Below are 25,460 nucleotides of genomic sequence, written 5' to 3'. Positions count from 1 at the left end.
CATTTTCTCCCCCCGTTTACTTCTCTCCTTTATCGCATCTCTCACTCCACACACACCTGCCTGTAGTCCTCCCCTACTTATTGTCTCACCTTTACTTTCTCAACCTATTCTTTATTTTTATTTATTTTCTTATGGTCTTTTTATCCTTTCTCCTCCTCCTCCTATCCCACCATTTATCATGCCTCTCCTCTTCACAGTTCTTGGGATCCATCTTGTTTATCATTATACACTATCTTGGGGTCCTCCCTTGGCGTGTCACAGGTGTGGATGGCCAGGTGAGGTGACTGTCTGCTGTTACTCACCACCTGAATATTCATTAGAGGGAGGGAGGAGGAGGGAGGGGTTTTTCTTCTTCCTCCTGTCACCTTCTTCACCTCCCTCAGTATTCTTCTCTCACCTCTCTTTGTCTTTCTTATCTTTATCACCTCTCTTACTACCTTCATCATCATTATCTCTCTCAATATTCCTCTTTACCTTCTCCTTCACGTTATTGTCTCTTATCTCAGTATAACTTCTCATGGTAACTATTATCTCTTTATTATCGCCTCCCTTGTCTCCTTCAGTATTTTTTTTCTCTCTATCTCTCCTCCAGCCACTACCTCACCTACCTCCTCACAATGGCGTAGTTCCTCTTCCATCCTCCCCCCTTCTTTTTCGTCTCTCCATCCTGGTTTGTGTGAGTGACTGTTGACCCACGTCTGTAACCCGGCTAAAGTGTTGTCCAGAAATAACTTTAAGTGAGGCAGACTGACAGACAGAGACAGACTTAGAGAGCAAGAGAGAGAATATAAAATGCTGTATTTTTTTATTAATGATTAGTAAAAATAGACAAGATCTCATGGATACTGGAAGGTGGGGGGAGGGGGGGGTATGTGTGACGTAGTGACTCACCTTGGCTACCACCTGGTGATGACGGATCCAGCATCACTCAAGAACTTCCTATAAACGACAATTTCCTCTCCGTTATTAATAAGTTTTTTATACGTGTTTATTTGTCTCTATGGAGCTTGTGTGTTTTGTTTGTTATACATAGATGTAGTCATTGAACCCACAAGGAACAGCTGTGGGGTGACTCAGTAGTAAGAGGACCACTGCTGTCATTCCCTGGTGTGTCATGCTAACTAACATCAAATGATTAGTATGATGATTTTAACACTAACAGGTATATAAAGGGCAAAACAAACTGTAGTCTAGTCTTAAGTGTTGTTTTGATTTCTGCCATATTAACAAACTGTGCTTAATTGTGTATAAAAGACGAGAGAAAATAATGGAGATGTGCCAAGTTGTTCTTTGGCAAGGTGAACACATACTGAAAACTTCCATCAGTTACGTCAGAAAAGAAAGGAAATGAACTGAGTAAACATGGGTAGTAATCGTAGCAACAGTATCCCGCTGTCCCTCCCTCCCTCCCTCCCTCACACAACAACAACAACACTGTGGAGAACAACACTCACTGTGTGTGGCCCGTCTCCCCTCCCCGCCTCTTCCTTAAACATCACTTCCTTAAATTTCTCTCATAAATTGGTATCAGAGTAAGCTTTTAGTTACCGTATATAATGTCGACACCATATTGGCCGCCTTAGTAATTTAGTATCTAAAATTAGTGGATTAGTTAAGTTCTTCATTCTCCTGGGCGGAAAAAAAACCTTGAATTGATGCCTCAACTATCAGCCACACTGAACAAGTTGACCAGAGGATTCAGGTCCCCCGTCACTGACCCAGCACTGTAAGAATCCATTTATATTTGAGTTATCACGTTTACAAGGTGCACGGACAAAGACACACACGAACGGGCGGATATTTTCTGCATGTCATCATATCACGCCTTCGACACTAGTGACAACTGTGTCGGCCGAGTGATATTATTATTAGTGGTGGTATTCCCCCCCTGGATGATCCTCAGCGGTGGTGCCAATGACCTGCGGGCGACACTCCCAACAAGACAATGTGATCCTGGACTACGGCGCCCCCACCATTTACCCAAGTGCGAGGCCTTGTTTTTGCTGAGCACCTGTAAGCACTCGAGCGCCAGATATTTGCCCTTGTGACAGAGGGAAAGATTGTTGTCCTTGTTGAGTGCCCCTCTCGACCACTTCCACCTTCTGCACGCCTCTTACCGCCTTTCTGCCTTGTGTTTATCACCACCACGGTACACCCCAGCCACCAGCAGGAGGAGTACGCCCTTATTTGGCCACCCACACCTTATGTTGGCCCTCCTCACCTAGATATCAGTTGGTGAGCGACTGCCCGCTACTCTGTTTATGAGTGAAGACTTAATGGGCATCTCATAATTATTTTGTACCCACTGCCGCATATTCGAGGTGAAGACTTGAAAAAACAAAACATTGATAGTGATAGGATTAACTTAATAACAAGAAAATAATGATTATGCTATTAATATTCATAATTTTTATTGTGAAAGTAGTTATCGCAATACAGTAGCTAATACTCATCTTGATCGCGGTAACAATAATGACAGTAGGTCCTTTGATAATGAATATTAATGATACGATAAGTGTGTGTTAGGGGTGAAATATGATAACATTTGTGCACCAGTTACCCGGGTGAGTGTGTGTGTGTGTGTGTCAACCTTGAAGGAGTGGTGGTGGGCGTCCTCGGGGTCGGCTGGCAGGACGAGTGACTCCACCTGTAACTTCCCCCTCCTACCACCACCATCACCACTGTTTTCTGTGAAGTAAATCCTCGCTACTGTTTTTTTTTTCACAGTTATTAGGACTAGTGTATTACGAACCTGGTTACACCCTTAAAGACCCTCATTGTTGAAGCGCAGTAATAACACTATAACACTAACCTAACCTAACCATGAGGATTGGTGTGTTACAAATAAATCCGTGAAATAATGTAAGTTCCCACCGCGGCAGATCTCCTGAGTGTTTGGACGCTATTTCAACATCGTGTCCAGTGGCTCCTTGACTTCACTTCCCTCTTATTTGTACCTCAATTAAGCTTGTGTATTGTGGTATTGTACTTTCATTAATATTTCCTTCACCTGTTTTATATTTATGTCTTTTTATATCTCGTATTTCTTCAGCCCCAAGTTATGTATTTTTCAGAAGTATTTTCTTTTTATCACTCTTTTTCGTTCCCGAATTAGTTTTTTCGTTAAACTTTTTCTGATCTGTTTTTTTCTTTCCAGTTTTTCTTTATCTTTGACATGCTTTTTCCTGTTTCGTCTCGTATCCTGGCAGTGACGCCATTCTCTTATCATAGACCCAGGTTTTGAGATAATTTCGTCTTCTTGTCTTATCCAGATTGTAATACTTTTCAGTCTTTTTAAATTCTTTATTTAATCTTGTTTCCGTATCTTTAAACTCCTCTTCACTTCCCGCTTTTGTTGATGTATTCTTTTATTTGGTGTTCTTATCTTTGGTTGCTGCGTCACGGCTCAGGGGCAATATTCCACTACTGGGCGACGCTGTATTTGCGGTTTCCTGGTTGGCTGTTGACGAGCTCAATGGCCTCCTCAAATTGACGAATCAAAATAATCCTTTCGCTTGTCATCATACATCTTATCACTTGAATTCCACCACCATCACACTGTCGTTGGCCACATTCACTGGAGGTTGTTCACGTGGGCAGAACTCGAGCTAGTCATACTATCCTGTTTCAAGTGGGTTTTATTTACGGTATTGTCATCGTTCCTGCTCTCCTCACCATCGTTCCCCTCACATGTACAGTAAATCCAGCTGATAATTAACATTATCTGCAGGCCTGGGAGTGTACCGTATAGGGTGTAAGTGGAGGTGTGGGGTGTAGGCGAGGGTTTAGGAGCGGGGTGAGCCTGGCCAACTAACTCTTCTAGTCTCTGGGCCACCATAGTAACCTCCCCATCCCTTCCCTCCCTCCCTCCGATGGAAATTTTCCAGACTTTGAGGAGAGTATAGATCATATGCCACTCGGTAAAGGGAGCGTCTTTGTGTTTGATAAATATTACAGCTATACTGACTCCTTGCCGAAAAATAAATTATTTGTATATGATATACTTCCCAGTACTGTATTTATTTTATTGAGACCGAAGCGGAATTAATAAAGACGATTGGCTGGTGGTGAAGACCCGGGCAGTACAGTACCTTAGGTTAATGACTTGTAGTCAGCTACTGTGTAATTGCTGCTTGTTGGCCGCAAATGACATAACTCTTTTAAATACCACTGGAAGAAGTTTGAACCAGATCATTGTACTTGGTGAGAATTGGAGCTCTTGTGTAGGAGGTGAACAGCATCACTAAGACCTAAAGATGTTAAATACTGTAGTGATAACAGTGAGTTACATCTCTAAGTGCTACTGGTACACGGCCAAGATACGCACATGTGACGTTTAGGCCACGCCCCTTGACCCGGAAGAGGGATCAGGAGGTCAGAGAGGTTGGGGGATCAGCAAGTGTCACCGGGGAAAGCTGGCAGGTAGGTTGTTTACCTCCCAACACGCTTCCACCTGACGAGTCACGCGGTTAATCACAGCTTTGTCTCGAGTGATTATATATACAGTATATATATATCAAGGTGCGGTTTTTTAAGTATCTCTTGTATTGTTGAGGACTAATGCAGTTGTATTTTTCCACACTCAGAGCGGAGTTGGAGGCGAACTACGCCAAGGGCCTCCACAAGCTGTCAGGGAAGCTACTGAAAGCATCCAAGGAGAGTATGGGCACAGTCAACCAGGCCTGGCAGATGGTGGGTGCCGAACTAGAGCAGGAAGGAGATATGCACAAGTGAGTGTACAGTATTCAAGATGAATGAATCTCCAGTATTTCTTATACAGTGCAGTACTTGAATGATATTTACTGCTAGTTCTACAATTCTGTAGTAATAAGGTTATTAAAGAACATAAGAGTAATACAGTAGTAGAAATATGATACAGGTTATGAAAATAACATAAAATTTCCAGGGTTTCTTATTGTGTGATGGCAAGGAAGAATTACTCCCAGTACAGTTTACAGGTTCAGTATTGATATTCAATTTGTCATACAAATAGTGTGTCCATTTCTGTAATGCCACGTTTCTTCTCTGCAGATCAATTGCATCTGCAATTGCAGATGATGTAGTGCGACCACTCCGACAGTTGATTGAAACTCAACACAAGATTAGAAAGGGTGTGGAGAGTATGGTGGACAAAACCACGAAAAATCTTCATGACTGGCGAGCAGCAGAGAGCAAGGCCAAAAAACAATGTTATAGTAACTGTAGAGATAATGAGAAGATTCAAGACATGATGCTGGAAGCAAGACTGGGGAGAGGAAAAACACTCTCTGACAAGGAGACACTGAAGGTCAGATGTTCAGTACTTCATAGTGGATTTGTTCATCGAGAGAGGAGATACTTTTCTTTTACTGTAGCCTTTAATATTAGATAAGTTTTGTCCTTAACTTTAGTGTTGTTTAAATCTTTATACTATACATAACTAAGTCATATGACAAGCTTGACTTAAAGTTTTGGACATACTGGGTACAGTACTGTACTTTAATTATGCCAAGAAACGTCTGTTGTATTTTTGTTATATTTGAGAATACACAATACGAAGTTTTCTGGTAATTCTAATGTGAAAAATATCTGAATTGTTTCAGATGGAAAAACAAAGAAGAAAGGCAGAGGAAGCAGTACAGAAGAGTGATCTGGAATATTACACATGTTGCATTCGTGCAGAAAGAGCGAGGTAATTGTTACTGGTCCTCCATCCAGACTCAGTCCTTACAGCAAGTTAAGCTATTGAAATGTCTAGCATATAAACACTCATTGGAGGAGTTATCAGTTTTGATTAATTTTTTTAGAGTTCTTGAAAGTACTGTATGCATTTTACAAAATTTTATTATTGTAAATGTTCACTTTATTTATGAGAGAATATTGCTTGTGAGAATATATGCAGAACACATGACCTATGTTATGATGTACTGTATTAACTTCTAGTAAGATAAATATTCTATTTATATACATGTCATAAAACTACATACTGTATATACTTTTATAGTGTTATAATATTATAAGTTCGAAAACGATTTTATATACAGTACAGAATGCCACTTAATTTTTAGCATTGAAAAGGAGGCTGGACTCACTGAGACAAAATTTACTGACTGTATGTGTAAAATATCTCGATTAATGGGAGTACAGTGTGATATTACAGTACTGTAGTGTATTTGCATTACATTATTTGTATTTTGATTATTAACTGAATTAAAACCTGCTGCCTCATGCTTCTGAAGTCAATAAGTGTATTATAATCCAATATGATTGTTTTTGCCTTCTCATGATAATTTGTATTTGGTATACTGTATATATTTGAAAGTTTTAAATGTGTGTTGTCAGTCTGTCATGCCATTCCTTTCCATTAGACTTGAGTGGGAGTCTGCTGTTTACAAGGGCAGCAATTGCTTCCAAACATTGGAGGAAGAGCGCTTACAGGCACTCAAGGACCTTGTTGTTAAGTACCATAAGAATGCCAAGGAGGCTGCTCCAAAAATGGTTGCTGTAAGTATTTTCCCACAACTCTTTTCCTCTTAATATCTCTGGTTTGCTGATAAAGCACACTATTAAGCAGTTCTCTGGGATGATGAAATTGTTTGCTCAAGATTTATTTGCTAAAGATCTACTGTTACAGTATCATGAAAGATGAAGGAGGGACCAGATGTTCCTAATCCTCGCAGGCATTAATTATGATGTCAATACTGTATTGGTGCTGATATCATCCAGTTGTGGATGTATCCTGTGTACTGTACTGTGAAGTGCTTTGAAAGACTGAATCCCCTGTAATATGAGTGTCAATTATCTTAGGAAAATGTGAGTGTAGAATTGTTTGCCATCTCTATTCCCATTATCCAGTCATGTTCTTTGTAATATATCATTCCACCCTCTCCCCTCACAATGTAGGTGATCTCCCTCTTCCCAGCACTCCTGCTACATTACTACTGTATTCTATCCATCTGCACCCTTCTCGTGTGTTCATACAATCCTGACAAACCTTTCTTCACCCATTCCACCACTCTACAATTTACACCCTCTACCTTTTATACCATTTAAAACACCTCTCACACTTCACAACTTACTGTTCTGGTAACACCCTCTCCCATGTATTGTTCTTTTCATAATTTCACTCTCCATACTCTTATTCATAATTATTATTACACTACTTCAAAATATTTACTTCATCATACCAGTATATATTTTGATTTGTGTGGTTTTTCTGTTCTATATGGTACAATACAGTACTCTTTTTACAATAATCAACTACATTACCTGTATTCCACTCTGTATAGATTCATGCACTTCCATTTCTGTTGTACTGGATAATTACCTTGGCACATATAGTATTAAAATTAATTCTGTAAGTAGGATCATGTATTTTCACTGTGGTATTGACTGTTTGACTGTTGGAATGGCAGACTGCTGGACGTCTGGATGAACCAGTATCTGCTTGTGATGTAGAAAAGGATATACAAACAGTGATCTCAGCCAAAGGAACAGGAGAAAATGTTCCAGAACAGATGTTACCAGATTTCTATGCTGAAGATATGAACAACATAATGAACAGAGAAAGGAGAAGAGAGGTAGGTACTGTACAGGTATTTTAGCTATACGTATACTGTAGTTGTTTTTGTATATCTGTAAGCCTTGGACAGTGAAAAGGTGATGTCTGGTAACTAGAGTGTTTGCAGGTAAATAGGTGGAAGTATTTAATAAAGCATCTTTATAATTTGTAGTCAAACGTTTTTGTGAATATGATGCACTTAAATGATTTTTTTTGGGTAGCATAAATTATAGTACTGAAGTTTTATATTTTATGTACTCTTCTTGATTATACTTCGGAGTTAAGATATGGATGATTAAGTGAACATCCCTTAGTAAAAAGATTATGCCAATTACAGTTCTATTGTTTCTCCATTTAGGCACTAGAAAAGTTTATTCAGATGCTAAAAACAGACTTAGAGCGCGAGAGGAGAGGAAAGCAAGGAGTGGAAAACTTGGCCAAGGCTCTACAAGAAACTCCTACCTTTGGTGGGGAAGAATCTCAACAGGATGTGAATGATAAGCTTCAACATGTAAGATACATTTTTCATTTCTTGTTACAGTATTTATATAAAAGGTGTAACTTTATTTTAAACTTGTATAATGTACAGATAATAATAAATTTCTCCAAAAATTTAAAAACTTTCAAGACTGTTGTAATGAGAACAAGTTATCTCGCCATATTACAGGTCTTTAATGACTGAAGTTTGGTGAGAGTAATTCCTCTATATCTGTTTGAGTGTCTTGTCATTGCAAGATTTAGCAAGTTTTTAAATTTTAGATGAAGTTATGGAAAATAAATGTTTTTCATGATTGAGTAATAATCGGAATAAGTTATAAGAAATTTGTGGAAGTTTGAAAATGTTCTAGATTGTACAATTGTTAAAGATTCTCCACGCATGTTGTTTGGTAATGTCTCTATATGTAGATATGATCAGTATTTTTCTGTTGGCAAATTCTGTTCTGCATTAAATTTCAAAAGCTCCCTTACACTTTCTGGTCTCAACAGGATGCCTACAACAGACTACAACATGTGAGTTCCATGTTTCATAGGCTATGTTTGTCACTAATTAAATGGTAGAATTTTAGATGCTGCAGTGTGCATGACATGAATGTATATCTTACCTTTTCTCCAGGTTCTTGTATTTGTATCTTTTTTATTATTATTATTGTTACTCCGTATGCAAATATGGCCAGTTTTATTCTTTTCTTTCAGTGCTTTACTCACATTTTTAGTTCTATGCATCCTATGTCCCCCAAGAGTAGATGTGAATCCTCTTTATGAAATATTGTTCATCAGTCTGCTATATTTCTATTATGTCTGTGTTTTGTGTTGTATATTTTATTTGAAAGTGTCTTCTGCAGATGAAGGCAATGTTGGCATACTTGGAGGCTGCTCGGTACAAGGTGCAGAGTTCACTTGATGAGCTCAGTAACAAACCCAAGATGACACACCCACTAGCCAAACACATTGAGGTTCACCGTGACAAGCAGGGCCTCACCTTCTCCATTTTGAAGGTCAGAATAAACCCTCAACAGGGATACTTAAACTGTAGCAAAATTTTTAATTAAATGTTTATTGTAATGGTATGGCACAGCAAATTCTCTTGAGTCATATAAAACTGAAATTAAAGAATCTTTTCTAAAATATATTTTACCTTACCTTAATTTTATACCCAAGGTACTCTAGCTACTGTCGGGTCATATTATGGCTGAGCATTATTTTGCATGTTTGTATTTTATTAATGTGTTTACAATGTATTTAATGGAATAGTAACTCTGCTTCCTGCAATTCACCAGGAAGCATGTTGTCATAATGTTAACTTACTAGACTAAAGACAGTGCTTCATTTATCAGCCTCTTATAATACATCAGTTCTAGTCAGTAATATTCCTGCATTTTCTGATTTTTTGCATATAGAATCCAAACAGATCATGTTGTGTCAATATAATGGACAAGTAGACCAGACTAATTTGGGGAGGAGAGAGCAAAAGAGAGAGGAAAAAAAATCCCAAAATAGTATGGACAGGCCAGATAGTGTCCAGTTTATTAAAATTTCTGGTTAAGTAATGTCTAGTTTAGTGGGTTTTACTGAACTGCTTTTTTATGTGTAGTGGCTTACAATACATAGTCCTGTTTCTTATTATCAGACAAAATTCAATCTACAACCATTTGTCTCCTCGGTCCCTCTCTTCCTTACCTGCATGTCAGACAAGATGATTCTTCACTTTCTCTTTTTTCACTACTTTTTCTTTGGTCAGCATACTAATGATATCCACTATCCAGCCTATCATCCCCTTTCTTTTCACTCAGTTACATGAAATATGAATTTTCATTGTGCCACCCATCCTACATGTGGGTTCCATTTAGTTGAACCTAAACACCAGTCACCTTCAATGCTTGCACTCTTCATCTGTTAACTCCCTGTCAACTCTTGTCTACAATAACTTAGCCCTCATACTTACCCAGATAAATAATAAAAAGGTTAACATACTTAATTGTATTTTTGCAGGTTCCACCATGGGTTCGAGGAAACAGTGTAGATGTGTCCCCTGCCAGTGATTCCCCAACTGGTTCTCCAAATTGGAATGACCGAGGCACTGCTGATGGAACCTCAGTGCAACCAGATTCAGACTTCGGTATGCCACCAAATAATCTGACACTGATAACTTGTAGTTAACTAACTATAATGAACAATAAAATTGAATGGCTAAAATGTCTGATCTTAATCAACTGCTTTTTGTACTTGAGATTTCTTCTTTTAATTTTATATAAATACTTATGGTTTTCTTGTTATGCTATACAAAATGTAACTCAGAGATTGCCCCATAAAGTATTAACCTAACAGGAAACATTAATGCATCTTTTCCTTTCCCTACCTCGTGCTTTTGTACGCTAATCTTCTGTTCCCATAACTATTCTGGTCCACTCTCTCCATACCTTCTTCTATCAATATCCTTGAACCCCTAAATATTTCCAATAACTGTCCCCATTCTGCTATATCCTTAAATTCTTATCCAAGAACACAAATCCCAATTACCAACAGACAACACAGTAAACAATTGTCATGCACACTCTGATGATACCCAAGAAATCACACCAACACCTCCTGTTCGAACAAAAGCTTTAACTGCAAGCCCCAATGCAGAGAAGAAACAAATCTCTGTTAATATAGATCCATCTTCAACCACGCCATTAAAAACCCCTCGCGTGTTTATGTCTGCTCCCCGTTACCCCTCCCTCATGGTTGTTGCAGACGAGTTCAGCTCCCAGGGTTCAGACCGGGACTACCAGACAGCTATGACAGAAGACAATGTGGACTCAGGCACTAAGGATGGTGTCTATTATGCTCGTCCCTTATCTTCAGCGCCAACTGTAGGCAGGTGTAAGGCTCTCTATGATTATGAAGCCAACATGTATGATGAGCTCACCGTCAGAACAGGTTAGTGGCTGAACTAGATCAAGATCTGTTTTGCTCTGTGAGTTTACTTGGTATAGAAAATTTTAGTTCCTTGCTCTGTCATTACACTTCTGTTTTATATGATGATATCTGTTAGCTATGTATTGGTTAGCAGATCATCCATCATTGGGAGCAATATCCTAGGAATAGGTGGGTACTTTTGTTATACCTGGTTTTAGTATAGTACCTCTTACTTCCATTCCTGATTACTTGCTATAATATATTATTTTCTTACCTCATTATTATAATAAAATTATGAGACTACAGGTAGTCCCCGACTTACGACCGACTCGACTCACGTCCACCCATATTTACGACCGCCTCAATTGTACCAAAATGTGGTCAAATTATGTATTTTGAGTCCCAAAGTCAGTACACAGACAAAATTTTCATCTGTAATTCACTTTAAAATGGCTGGCAAGCTTAAAAGTGAGTGTTTTGTGGTGCTGAGAAGTAAAAGAGACCCAAATTTTTTATTTTCTGTGTTATTTAAGCATTTCCGACTTACAACCATTTCGACTTACGACCTGGATGTTGGTCCCTAACCCCATCGTAAGTCGGGGAGTACCTGTATTAGAAATGTTTAAAACTATCAACTGAGAGAAGAACCTGCATATACATGATGATACGTTAGTGACATGTGACAGGAATGAGAAGAATGTTTCCTAGGATCATATCTAACACACACCAGCCTGAAATAAAGAATTGACAATGGCAGTCATAATTTCAGCTGCATTTGCACTTCAAGAGCATGACTTTTTTCTTTTAACAGCAATCTGTTTAATTTTCAAGAACTATACAGTATCTTTGTCATCCATCTGTTACATATTTAATTTATATTATCCTTCTTTATATCATAAATGTGCTTTTCCATGCTCTACAGCAATTTAAAAACTACCAATTAACCATAGCTATATGCATTTCTGTAATCATAATTAAATAAATCTTCAATGCTGGATTTTATTTTTAATTTTTTTTTAAGGTCATAAGTTTCAAGTCTACAAGAAGTACCTGATGGGTTTAAAAGCATTGCCACTGTTGAAATCAATTAAACATAGTCCATGTCTACTCTTGGGTGTGTAGTAATGTGTCATGATACGATTACTACTCCTTTATTACAGTATTTTATATTAATGAGTGATGTGGTCCTTAATTTGATTGTGCTTATATCCAAATCTAACACTATTCTTTCTTTAACAGGTGATATAATAAATATTCATGAGAAGCAGCCTGATGGTTGGTGGGTAGGAGAGTTGGAAGGTGTAATCGGTATCTTCCCTGCGACCTATGTTGAGGAGATCGACTGATATCAGCCATGCCCGGAGTGCCCATCTTATGTGACTAATACTGAACAGTGTCTCCATAAAACTCCAGCTTGGGAGGAGAGCTTTGCCTAACTCAGTACTAAGAATCAGTATGTCCCTGTCTGTTTGAAGTATATTGAATTAACTCAGAATGAAAAGCAGTAAGTTGTTACTGAAGTTTCTCATCCTGTACTTGACCATATCAAAAGTCTTGATGGAGATTTCAAAAACTATCTGTTCTAATGGCTCCAGCTTAAAGAGTTGTCCCTATTCTCTTTAAGCAAGGAGTGTATTTGTAATGGGCAGTTGTGAAAAGTACACACCTTTTAAAGATATTAATATGGCAAAAATCTGTCAATAAATACTTAATCATCATGACATAGTCAAACAGTATTTTTACTGAATGAGTCAAGTGACACATTACATGACTGTCAGTGAGGCAGGGACTGGGCACAAGTCATACAAGTAACAGAGTCATAGTAAGAGTAAAAACATCAGATGGTCATTTGACTTTTCAAAGTCATATCTGATTTATTATATTTATGGAAAACTGCACTCCGAGGCAAACTGCAGACACCAGAAGAATCCACAGCTGTGTTTTGAACATTAGCCATTTCAATATAACAGATTACATGTTTACACATGCATAGGTCAATCTTTGTAGATAAATAAAGCTTTACGTTTTGCTCAGAATGAACAAATTGTTATCAAGACTGAGAAGTTATGCTGCAGTGCCTATTCACTGACAGAATAGGTGCATGCATATCACAAAACTTTTTTATTGTAATCTATATACTGAATAATTTTATATACATAAAACCAAGATACTGACATTATTTTGTGTGCCATTGTGATCAAGTAAATCCTATAATTATCTTGCTTACTAGTGTGCAAGTTGTGTAAATATTTTATATAAAGTCTTCCAATTTTCTTGTTTTGTTTGTGTATTTTTTATTTACTTTCATCAGATTGACTCCTTACTAGATAAGAATTTCTTGCATACTGCAAGAGACCCTTCTTTCTTGTGGAGGGGGGTGTACTGTACATAATTTTAAGTCTGGCAATGTCACTTGCTAAAGTCACTTTTCATGTAGCATTTAATATAGGGTCTTCCTCTCTCATTATTAGTGAGCAGTTACTGACCATTGGTTAATACATGTGTATGATTATCAAGCTACTGTACCACTCTTCCTGGGGTAATTTAAAGGCAAAGCTTTCACTTGAATAAAACATACCGGGTACATGAAGTATCCGGAAGTAACTTGTGTTCAATATAAAGGGCTGTTGTAAACTTAGCAAATTTGCTTATATACGGTAATTATGTTTGACAATTAAGGGATTAAATGTCAACAACATGCAATAACAGAATTATCAACACTTCCCAGGTATGTTATCCAGTGGAGCTGCTCTCTGAAAATCTTTTGTATTTAATCTTACTTCTTCCTTCACTGTCAGATCTGATAACAATAACAAACCCAAAGAAGTCCTTATATATGTCTGTCTTTTTTTAATCATTGTGAATGAATGTGTTGAATGATGTTACTCTTTTTGTTTAAGTTCAATCAATTTTTAAGGAGATACAAAATTCATCAGAATGAAATTTCCCCAAGAATTGGATCTTTGTAGAACTGTAAATTTTATGTCGTCTTATTATTTTGTTTAGTTTAGATTTTGTATACATACATATTTTATTTGTGTACATTGTTGTATATGGCTGTTGTAAGTTGAATCTAATGTATATAGTTTATACTAAAAATTCAAGAATTGTCTTATATAAACAGTTCTCTCAGTTTTCATAAATTGTCATATACGTATACCAAAATTACTGAACATTTGAAATCATTGAAATGCAGTATTATTTCACCATCTCAATCCTTTCTCTTATACATGTTATGATGTTTGGTATAAAAGTTTTAAATGTGGACTGACTGTAAACAATCCTAAAAGGAATTGTGATAAAATTGAAATGAACATACTGTACGTAATGAAAATGAGACTTCTTTGTAAGATGCTTAAATTTTGTAATCGTGCAGAATTTTATTTCTGATGCAAAACAGAAAAATAAGCACATTTTGGTCCTTTAACATGCAACTTTTAAAATGAAGTGCCATGATTTAAGTCAACACATTCTCTGATACAAGGAAAATTATGTAATCTTACTGAATCTAATGAATACTTTATGGATCAAGAAATTTTTTTATACAGGTACTTTGAAATTTGTAAACTTGTTTTATTCAGCAGTATAAAAATGAGGTAAATACATAACATTGGCAGTAGCAACTACTGCCACAGTTGTTGTAAGGGTATGATAAATACATACTACAGTATGACAAGGACTTGAACCTATTTACCGTGATTATTAATGTTATGTTCACAACACTAAATATTCATTAGAACTCAAAACTCTCCTAAAGATATGGTTCAGGTCACTGCAGTAGTGTGTGTTTATAAGATGACAAATGAACTCTTGTATACACTAGTTACTTCACTAAACTGGGGATATCTGTGAAATAAAAACAGAGATATTATTCTCTGGGACCAACTGACATGCATATTTGTTATGCATGTGTGCCTGTGTGCTGGTGTTGGAAATAAATCTTTGCAAGGCAACTGTGTTTTTCTCATTTTTTTTATAATGTAACAAGGATTTTATCAGCAAAGATAGCATGTAAAGTAAATAGCCAAGCTTTTACAGTCAATAATAATGTTTTTAAGAAATTGTTCTACATGATCACTTGCCCACCAAGAAAAACATAGTCCATGTAAATCTTTTTCAAATACTATACTGTAATTGATTTATATTTTGAAAAAAATTATAACAAATACTGGTAGCAAAAACATTGTTTTATCTCTTTGTATATCTAACATTTTTTATGTTCTTGTTACTTAGTCATCCACCCACACTTTGCTATGAAACTGTCTTGAATAATTGAGCCACAATTTTGTGAACTTAACTTATTGTGGGGAACATGGGGTTAAATTGGTAAAGATTCAAAATGTGAGACTTTTAAAATATGTGAATCGATCTTTATTGAGAAATATTCATATTGATAGAACTCACGCTAATGTACTATGTGATCTCATGAAAGCCTCTGTAATGTCATAGACCGAGGCAGTTATCTTGTTTGTACTACCAGTCTTGGCAAGATTTCAACATTTCAATCTGCACACTCAAGAACAGATACTTCCTAAGCCTTTTCATACTGTGGGTTACTGAGGCAACAGCTTTGTTTCTAGCCATTAGGAAATGACATCTTGAAAAATGATGCATATGTCATCACTACTGATCCATGAATACTGCATACATTACCTTCGCTGCACAACGACATTGTGAATAGCAGCAAAGAAAAAATATCAACAAGAGATGCTTGACTGACCTGATCTACTGTATATTCAAAAGAGAGCAGTCAAAAATCATTAATGTTCAAAAGATTCAGAAAATAAAAAGAGCTGCAAACTGATGACTCACAAGGGTGCAAACAAATACAGTAAGTGAAAATACAAAATATGCAAGAGATGTATAAGGTCAATAACAACTAGAATACAGACCTGTTCAAAATATTACTTAGACAACATTGATAACATCAGAACTGCTTTTCATCTTTGTTTTGAAAGGTGTTCTTACATTCTCAATGGAACTAGAGTATCTTTTATATACTGTACTTGTAACTACAACATTGATTATACTTTACTGACATAGCAAGTATAAAAGATTATTATGATACCTACATAAGACTTGTTTGGATACCTAAATTTGTGTCATTATAAAAGCAGCAATACACACTATCTATATCCAGTGCTGGCTGGTGTAATAAGGGCCAAACATTGAAAGCATAAGAGTTTATATGCTTTCAATGTTTTTTAATTGGATTTGTGAATGACATCTTTTGGTCTCCAGCCCCATTAGAAGGGATCATGTTAAGCACAAGGGAAGATTACTTTGTGTAGGGTTTCTTAACACTGAGTTAAATTTGTAAGTTTTACGTCTTTCATCTTTTAAATTGTTTCCAAATAATTTGTCCTTTGGGTACAGGGCCAGATTGAGACACACTGAGCCCTAACCTATGTCAATATTTATAGGCTGCATATTATAACAAAAACAATACAATACAATATATACTGTATGTAAAAAATGTTGTGATTGTTATTATTAGAGTACAGTATTGTATTGTATATTATGCTTGTATGCTACTGTTTTATTGTATTTTGTAAGTGATTCCCTATCCATAAATAATGCAAAAACATGCAAACGAAGATTTATAAAATGAAGAATTGCCATCAATAAGTCCTTCTGTGCCAGTTATTTCTAGTCAACACTGATGTCTGGAGATTAGCAGGTCAAGATTATACTGCCACACTGCAAGGAGACGGGGAGCCAGGGGTTCAGGCTTAGAGGGGGCCTATAGCTTATCAGTTCAACAATATCTTATACCTGCATTATTTACTCAGTACTGTATTACTATACACTGGAAATTCAAGTTAATAAATAAGAACTATGTTGCACACTCATGATTCAAATTGACTGCTAGATATCAAGGGTGCTGAGATCTGGCCATGACTTGCAAGAAAGAATGATAAAAACACCAATGAACAAACATATTGTACATGGGGCTTCCCAGATAGCAGATACTATTACACTGATTATAAGCCAACTGGCACATTTTCTTGATATTTACTATAATTTAGATATGTTATTGACTCCATAATGTCATGCTATGTAATGTTAGTTTAGATAAATAAATTACAAATTTACAATGTACTGATGAAGTAGAGTAAAGATTGGCCATATTGTTTATACAGTACAGTCCTAGGCTGTTTAGGTACAGATATATGTTCAGTTTTTATCTTTGACCTTGGTTATTTGTTTATCTTCACTTTATCATTTTACAAGAGTGTCAACACAAGTAGGGAAAGGGACTTATGGTTGGGTGCACCACTTTGAGACCAGGTCATTCTTAACCCATTTTGTACGGGGCTTTGCTGAATAAAATCATTTGGAGTTAGCTGCATAAAATATTACAGGTAAATGTAGTATCCCGTATTGAAGGGGTTAATTCATCCTTGGGTGGTCAAAAAGTTGCAGAAACCTATTTATTTGCCCCTGAGTAACACCACAACACCACAGAGGAAGAATTGGGATGAGTGTTCAACATGCTATACTGCTTACAGGCATGAAATTATATTAATGCTAGCCATTTTGAACATGCATGATATGTTCTACTTTAATACAGTAATCTGAAACAAACAAAAATATTATATATATATTTATATATATTTATTCAGTGCTCTGCAACTTTCTGATCACTCAGTACATCAAGTTGGGTTCCTGCCTATCAATACTATATCAGTTCTCAAACCTCTTGACCATGGTATCACCTAATTTTAGTTGTACAACCCATAACAGTTGCTGAGGCAGATGATGTCAACTGTGAAGGAAGAGAAAGTGATGACTGTGCATGATTTCTGAAAGGATTACAACATTCCCAAAGTCACCATGCACAGCTTGGAAAGTCATTTCTTTGTCATCCCTGAATAAAGTGTGGTGCATGTTTCAGTCATGTGGTGGCTGGAAGAGCAACCCATTCTGAATCTCACTAGGGTGTGTCATGTGAGAGATACAGTGATATGAATTTCATCAAGAGAAGAGCATCTTGAGGAGCACCAGTTAGAATTAACAATTTAAATGCCCATTCAGCCACTGGAGACAACATAGGAAAGGAGGAAGACCAGTTTGACATTTGTGAAACTGTGTGGGAGTCTGAGGGACATCTCCACTCCACCTTCAACACATGATGATGACCAGGCTTGTTCTTATTGATGTGGTGAGTGTTATTTAATTGTGTTGTAGGTGTAGTATTAGTGTAGGAATTTTATTTTCGGTGATACATGTGGGTGTTGTACTGGCTGGGAACGTATCCCATTGAACACCATGCTATACTGATCCCAATTTATGATATTTGACCTGTGATGGGTTTTTCAGGAACGTAACCCCATCGTAAATATAGGGATACTGTACCTTTAAAAACATGAAAATATAAAATTATTCCTTAGCAGATGAATAAAATTTATACTGTAAATTAATTGAAAATGAGTATAAAGTACTGTACTGTATATGTTGTGAGGACGTTAATTTCAAATATAAAAATAGAGTGAGAAAATACACCTGTTGTGGATCTTAATGTTAACATCTTTCTCATCCAACACAACTGATGAATCTAAATTTCAACATTACAGTAGGATATGCAGGAATAATGCAAATTTGTTGTTTTCTCTAAAATAATGTTGCTTCCTACTGGAGTTAACAGTTAATAGGATCAGTCAGTGCATAACCAGGTAACAGATGGGTGCAGCCACTGAACTCAGAATTAAGTGGCTGTAGTTTAATACTTGTAGATTTATTTTTTATCAACGTAGAATCACTTGAATTATTTTGACAAGAAGATTAGTCTGAGCTGTTTATTTTACCTGAAAAGTCCAAGATGGCTGATATAACTGCGACTGAATCAAAATGGGTCCGTACACTAGTGTTATCCATGTTGTCCTACAAAATAAAATGCTGTACAAAAAAATCTTAATAGTTATTTACTATCTTATTATCTTTACACTTATTTTAGAAGAAAATCACGAGTATATAATTACAAAATGGCCAATGATTTGGAAATACAGTAAAGTTACTCATTAGCATACAGTATTGCATTGTATTCAGTGAATTTTATGCTTCCTTCAGACACAGGTACTGTGTGACTGACTGACTTGAGCGATGTTTAGAGATATGAAAATGTTTTTTTGTAGATCTAACATATCAGTGTAATTACCCTTAATTTCACTCAAGTTTGATATGGTCTTAGAAAAGTATTAAACATTAAAATTACTCAAATAATATACATATATGGAGATGAAAACTAGTTCAACACCGCACTAAGCCAAACTGAATATTAAAACTAATTTATCTGAAAAGAAATACCTCGAGATTAACTGTATATTTAACTCAAATGACTTAAGCCTCATGGACCTGGTTTTGGGGTAAACAAGATTGCCCAATGCCCACCCTTCTGTGGAGGTGAAAGTAGAGGAGATTTGCATTACCCTCTTCATTCCCATCCTTCTCCCTATGTCTTACCTCAACCTCCCCTCACTTGCATCTCATTCTTCCTCCTACTTCTGCCTGTATCCTACCTCCTGCTAACACCTGTGCCTTCCCATTTTCGTCCTCCATACCTCCTCTGCCTTCATCTTTACATTACATTCCACGTTATACCTTCCTCCTTTCACCTATGATCTCCCACTACCTCCCTCCCTACCCTATCCTTCCCTCCCTTTCCCCCCTTGTCCTCACCCAACCCCTGAAGCGCTTGTGACCTGACCCGTGACCCACCAGGAAGTGTCCAGCACAGTTAGGCTGGAATTGAGGTGATGGCATTACATTGTTGTGTAAGGTTAAGTTAAAGTTAGGTAGGGTTAGGTTAGGTAAGGTTAGGTTACGTTAGGTTATGCTATGTTACGTTACATTATGTTACAATAAAGAAGACTTCTGCCTCCACAACTCCCTCACTGGACCACTACCACCTATACAACTCCCTCACTGGACCACTACCACCTACACAACTCCCTCACTGGACCACTACCACCTATACAACTCCCTCACTGGACCACTACCACCTACACAACTCCCTCACTGGAACCACTGGACCATTACCACCTACACAACTCCCTCACTGGACCACTGGACCACTATCACCTATACAACTCCCTCACTGGACCATTACCACCTACACAACTCCCTCACTGGACCACTACCACCTACACAACTCCCCACTGGACCACTACCACCTACACAACTCCCTCACTGGACCACTACCACCTATACAACTCCCTCACTGGACCACTACCACACACAACTGGACCACTACCACCTACACAACTCCCTCACTGGGCCACTACCACCTACACATCTCCCTCACTGGACCACTATCACCTACACAACTCCCTCACTGGACCACTACCACCTACACAACTCCCTCACTGGACCACTACCACCTACACAACTCCCTCACTGGACCACTACCACCTACACAACTCCCTCACTGGACCACTACCACCTACACAACTCCCTCACTGGACAACTACCACCTACACAACTCCCTCACTGGACCATTACCACCTACACAACTCCCTCACTGGACCACTACCACCTACACAACTCCCCCACTGGACCACTATCACTTGCACAACAGTATTAACTATTTATAAAGATACAAATTACATTCCGATTTTTCATCAACATATTAAAACAGCGACAATTTATCCCATAAAAAAATAAACACATTTGGAATTAACAAGAGTTACTGAAGTTGTTTACCCGTGTTAGATTTTCACATTAAACTCACGTCAAGTCTGTGGTATTTAAAGGTAGAAAATAGTGATTACTGATTTCGTCCAAAATTAACTTCGTAAGAAATTACATACTTAATTTCATATCGATCCGCGAAACTTTTCTCATGTGTCCAACAAATGAACAAGAACAACATTACATACGGACGGAGTGAACAGGGTAGAATTAAATGTTCTTCTATGTTAAAGGCTCAAAGAGCTGACACCACCGGACACAGAAAGATTAGACTCAGAATAAAATAAAGTGCCAACGCCTGTGATTACAATGTTTATTTTACAGATTAAGTAAATTTAAGGTTGTTAGTCTTTTAAATACTGTACTGCTAGGTCATAACAAAATAACCTGAATGAGTTCCTTTGAAATTAAATGAACAACCTTTCTCTGTAGAGCTATATTAATTTATTAAAGTATTAATGAAGAAAATTGCATTCGTTGACGTGGTAGATCGTATGTTACCACTTTGTTAATGTTAACATAATCTGCCAGAAGACAAACTTTTCCAGGCTTTTACTGACTTTGTGCTTTTGTTGACATTCAATTACAGTTATTCAGCAGGCCAAGAAAGTTTTACTGTTCGAATGATTAAAGGGAGAGAGAGATGAGAGAAAATGACAGATAGGACAGGGAAGGAGAGGCCGCCTAACTCTCCCGTTACAACACACAAGGAAGTAGTTTCCCCGCATCACCCTCCTTACTTTGTTTACCACAGGACTGAGGTTATCTTGTCTTCAGGTCATGTCAGGCCTGGCGAGATCCAGGTCGGTGCGTTGTGATTGGCTCAGCCAGTGTAGGATCCTTTCACCTCTCGCTGATTGGCTCTTGGGTTGGTGAAAAACAAAGATTCTGTAACATTCATACCACCTAACAGTTTATGCTTATATACAAGCGTCTTTATTAAGTGTTTCCGACTTAATAACTCCACGTTTCACATAACGAAGCATAGACCGTAGACACAACTCCCCAGATGAACACAGCAACATTGATTTACAAGTGAGAAATAAATTATTAAATATATTCGGTTACCCCGGAAATTCCGTTATTAAACCACAGATTCCTGAAAACTGCCTATATAAGCAAAGCTGGGGTCATACTAGTCACAGTTACATCTTCAGAGGTCAAGGTGAGTAGACGTGCGAGCTGCCAGTCGCGACAGCTTGGCGGCAGTTGCTCTCAGTGGTTCTACAGTTTTGTGAATATTAGTTTACCCTAGTGAGTCTTTGTCAACGAGGGGATATGTTTATTGTAACGATGTATAGTTGACTGATTTAATGGCATTGACATACACTGTAGGTAACAAAGTGTAAACGCCGATTAATACGTTCATGAAAAGCGTTGAATGAATAACTCCGTATAGTTTACTAGTCTTTTACAATACTAAGGTTCCATTATAATTACTGCAAGTGTAGATGAACAATTAACACAACAGTGAATTTGATCCAGCAGTAGACATGATACACTCAACCTTCATACCTCTTCCCTCCCTCACGTATATTATTAGGTATCAATACAGTTGGGCAGTTTTAAATCTTTACTAACTTACTGTACAATTAATCTCTGCCCTCATATGTAAGTACGAGAGTTTTGTTTCTAACACGATAAACTCGTCTGCATCATTGGCCATCTGTAAAGGGTAAGCGGTAGTAGTATAATTAATCACACAAGGAATTAATTAATGCAGTTATTAAGAAGGGGCAATTAAGCTCCAGTAAAACACCACACCCCTCCACAGGGATATTCAAATGAATAATTTTGTGTAATATTGTGAAAATATATGTATGTGTGCGAAGCAATGAAAAAATCAAATTGTGTAGGTAAGATTAGGTGAATGTTTGTGTGTGCGTGCGCGTGTGTTTGAGTGTGTCTATGTATGACACAGACAGTCAGGGCATGACGTGTATTGTGAACAATTGCAGATGCGCGCACAGGTGTTACTGGTGACGGTGGCGACCCTGGGAGTGGTGCCGTCCTGGGCCCTCCTGGACCTCTTTGCTAAGAAGAGCAGCGGAGTAGGCGCCTACACCAGGGGCGCCTACAGAAAACCCAGCAGCGGCTACAACAGGTTCTACTTGGCTGGTACAGGTTCCACTGGATACACTGGTGGAGGTGGTGTCAGCACTGGGAGTGGAAGCGTCAGTGGTGGATTCGGCGTCAATTCAGGAGCTGGCAGTGGTGGATTCGGTGTCAGTTCAGTTGCTGGCAGTGGTGGATTCGGTGTCAGTACCGGAGCTGGCAGTGGTGGATTCAGTGTCAGTTCAGGAACTGGCAGTGGTGGATTCGGTGTCAGTACCGGCGCTGGCAGTGGTGGATTCAGTGTCAGTTCAGGAACTGGCAGTGGTGGATTCGGTGTCAGTACCGGCGCTGGCAGTGGTGGATTCGGTGTCAGTACCGGCGCTGGCAGTGGTGGATTCGGTGTCAGTACCGGCGCTGGCAGTGGTGGATTCGGTGTCAGTACCGGAGCTGGCAGTGGTGGATTCGGTGTCATTTCAGGAGCGGGCAGTGGAATTATCATCGGCACCAGTAGTGGAAGTAGTGGAACCGGTACAACTAACGGTGGAAGTGGAGTATTCATCACAAGCTCCGGGAGTGGAGGCCAGCCCGGCACTATAACTGGAAGTGGAGGCCAGCCCGGTACTATTACCGGAAGTGGAGGCCTGCCCGGCACTATTACCGGAAGTGGAGGCCAGCCCGGCACTATTACCGGAAGTGGAGGTCAGCCCGGCATCATCACCGGAAGTGGAGGTCAGCCCGGCAGTATCACCGGAAGTGGAGGCCAACCCAGCATTATCACCGGAAGTGGAGGTCAGCCCGGCATCATCACCGGAAGTGGAGGGCAACCCGGCATCATCACCGGAAGTACAGACAGTGGGTTTGGCGTTAATGCAGGAAATGGAGTTGTGACTAGTATCGATGGTTCAATTAACGTAAGTGGTGGCATCGACGGTAGCGTGGGTGGTGGTGGTGCAGCTGTGTGCCCAGTGGTGACACAGCCGGTGGTCACGGAGGTCACACAGACACAGTTTACCACCGAGTACGTGACGGTGCCTCATCCTCTGCCTACTTTTATCATCAGTACTGTGCCCCTCGACAAAACTCTTCTAGTGACCGCCACGGCCCTCACCACATTTGTTCAGCCTCGAGAGACCGGCTACTGCGCGAGCACCAAGGTCGTATACTCCACTAGTACTGTGACGCGGGGTAAATTGGTGACGGAGACGCGGGTCCTCACCGAAACCAACGTGTTGCATGACATTAAGACGGTCACCAGGACATTTACCAGTACCGAGTTGGCCACTGTAGTACGCACAGTCACCAAGCAGGAGCAAGAGACTGTCACCAATACACTCATCGCCACGCAGACGTCCACCACTGTAGAGTATCACACCGACACCGTAACTAGCAGCTACCAGGCCCTCACCAGCACCGTGAGTAACCTCCCTCACTCACCTCTCAGTAAGGATATAAACAATAAATATGATGTAACCCCACACTGCCCTCCCCACTCCAACACAGCCTTAATCTGTTCGTAGTTGACTGAGTTACCCCATCTTAAGAAAGACTCGACTATCACAGTTCAGTCACCTCCTTGATAAAATATTTGACTGTCCCAGCTCAAGTAGGGTCTTAAGTCCTCCAGTTTAACATCAATACGATTTTGTTCAACATTTTTACACCAATCTGGTTTTTTCTCAGTTTGCTGGCTGCGCAGATGTTTCTCTCATTTATCATTGCTCCAGCGCTCTTGTCAACCAGTGGCTGAGTTGCAGTATTTCCCACCCTCGCGTTAACACCCTTTATAATTTCAAGTGTCATATGAGGGTCGTCATGGATCCTGGTGCTGAAAAATTAGTGCATAAAAATTTATCCTGGTAACAGGGGATGTGAGGACGCATTTACTTATATTGGAAACTCTGTCATTTTGGCTGCCACAGATAACTTTTATGCCGTAGGTTAAGCGAGCCAGTTAAATGCGTTCAAATGTCACGAGTTAAGGAAAGAAATTAACACACGGATCTTAGTATAAAGCCGATCTCTTACTTCCTTCTGTCTCTGACTGTGCTTCTCTTGGCCAGGTGGTGTCCGTCCCCAATACTGTGGTGGTGACGTCGACAGAGCTCGTCTGGAACGTCGTTACCGTCAGCCACACAAAGACTAAGACGGCTTACAAGACAGTGTTGCAGAAGTGTGGTGGCTACTGATGTAGTCACTCCTAAAGGAACTCCTGCAGCGGGGGAAGTTGGTGAGTTACCCGGTTTACTGAACCTGCCGCAGTTGCTGTTTTGTAGTAACGTTACAACTCTGAGGTGGCGGCGGCGTAGTACAGTGGCTACTTATCCTCCGCCAGAATTACTAATACAAGAGGAATATAAACAGTAGTTTGAATATATGAATAATTTATTTCTTGTTTCTCTCACAGGCACGACGATGACTTAGCAGCTCCAGTCCTCGTGCCCATCTTCTCCCTCCGGCTCACTCCCCCGCCCCCCCCCACCCCGCCCGGCCCCTCGGACCCACATCCTCCCTCCCCAACATTCTGAATTGCGGAAGGGGATGCAGAGGGCAGGGCGTATGGGAGGAGGGAGAGAATCTGTGTTCATGATACAATGTGATCGTCATCCAGGCTGACACACATATCAATCTTATAATCTCATTTGTGTATTTTTGTTAAGCATTTTTGGGTAATAATGCTATACATTATGGCATTTACGTGTTATAAGTGTAATATAATGCACGTGTTATACAGTGTAATATAATGCACGTGTTATGCAGTGTAATATAATGCACGTGT

General features: G+C 38.9%; 2 protein-coding genes across 7 annotated transcripts in view; both read left to right on the top strand.

Annotated features, from left to right (window-relative positions):
• The window catches only part of LOC121865397 (nostrin-like), a 94,237-nt gene extending 79,345 nt beyond the window's left edge, over window positions 1–14,892 (top strand). For 4 of the 6 annotated variants that reach the window (XM_042364750.1, XM_042364746.1, XM_042364748.1 and 1 more), the window contains 11 exons: window positions 4,587–4,730; window positions 5,032–5,287; window positions 5,583–5,671; window positions 6,348–6,483; window positions 7,395–7,559; window positions 7,899–8,051; window positions 8,528–8,551; window positions 8,884–9,036; window positions 10,031–10,157; window positions 10,775–10,960; window positions 12,179–14,892. In XM_042364750.1, the coding sequence (XP_042220684.1) occupies window positions 4,587–4,730; window positions 5,032–5,287; window positions 5,583–5,671; window positions 6,348–6,483; window positions 7,395–7,559; window positions 7,899–8,051; window positions 8,528–8,551; window positions 8,884–9,036; window positions 10,031–10,157; window positions 10,775–10,960; window positions 12,179–12,285 (1,540 nt within the window). In that variant the 3' untranslated portion in view covers window positions 12,286–14,892. The remainder of the gene's footprint in view (window positions 1–4,586; window positions 4,731–5,031; window positions 5,288–5,582; window positions 5,672–6,347; window positions 6,484–7,394; window positions 7,560–7,898; window positions 8,052–8,527; window positions 8,552–8,883; window positions 9,037–10,030; window positions 10,158–10,774; window positions 10,961–12,178) is intronic. The other 2 variants (XM_042364747.1, XM_042364751.1) reach the window with 2 other exon arrangements.
• Window positions 14,893–15,039: 147 nt separating this feature from the next.
• Window positions 15,040–25,161, top strand: LOC121865399 (glycine-rich cell wall structural protein-like). Its single transcript, XM_042364752.1, has 4 exons — window positions 15,040–18,104; window positions 22,588–24,096; window positions 24,745–24,911; window positions 25,089–25,161. The coding sequence occupies exons 1-3, from the start codon at window positions 18,072–18,074 to the stop codon at window positions 24,868–24,870; spliced, it is 1,668 nt and encodes a 555-aa protein (XP_042220686.1). The 5' UTR covers window positions 15,040–18,071; the 3' UTR covers window positions 24,871–24,911; window positions 25,089–25,161.
• Window positions 25,162–25,460: the final 299 nt, after the last annotated feature.

The sequence above is a fragment of the Homarus americanus genome, unplaced genomic scaffold (genome assembly GCF_018991925.1).
Source record: "Homarus americanus isolate GMGI-L3 unplaced genomic scaffold, GMGI_Hamer_2.0 scaffold25483, whole genome shotgun sequence".
Classification (NCBI taxonomy): domain Eukaryota; kingdom Metazoa; phylum Arthropoda; class Malacostraca; order Decapoda; family Nephropidae; genus Homarus; species Homarus americanus.
Note: the sequence above shows the minus strand (reverse complement) of the source record. Positions and strands in the feature narration are given on the sequence as shown.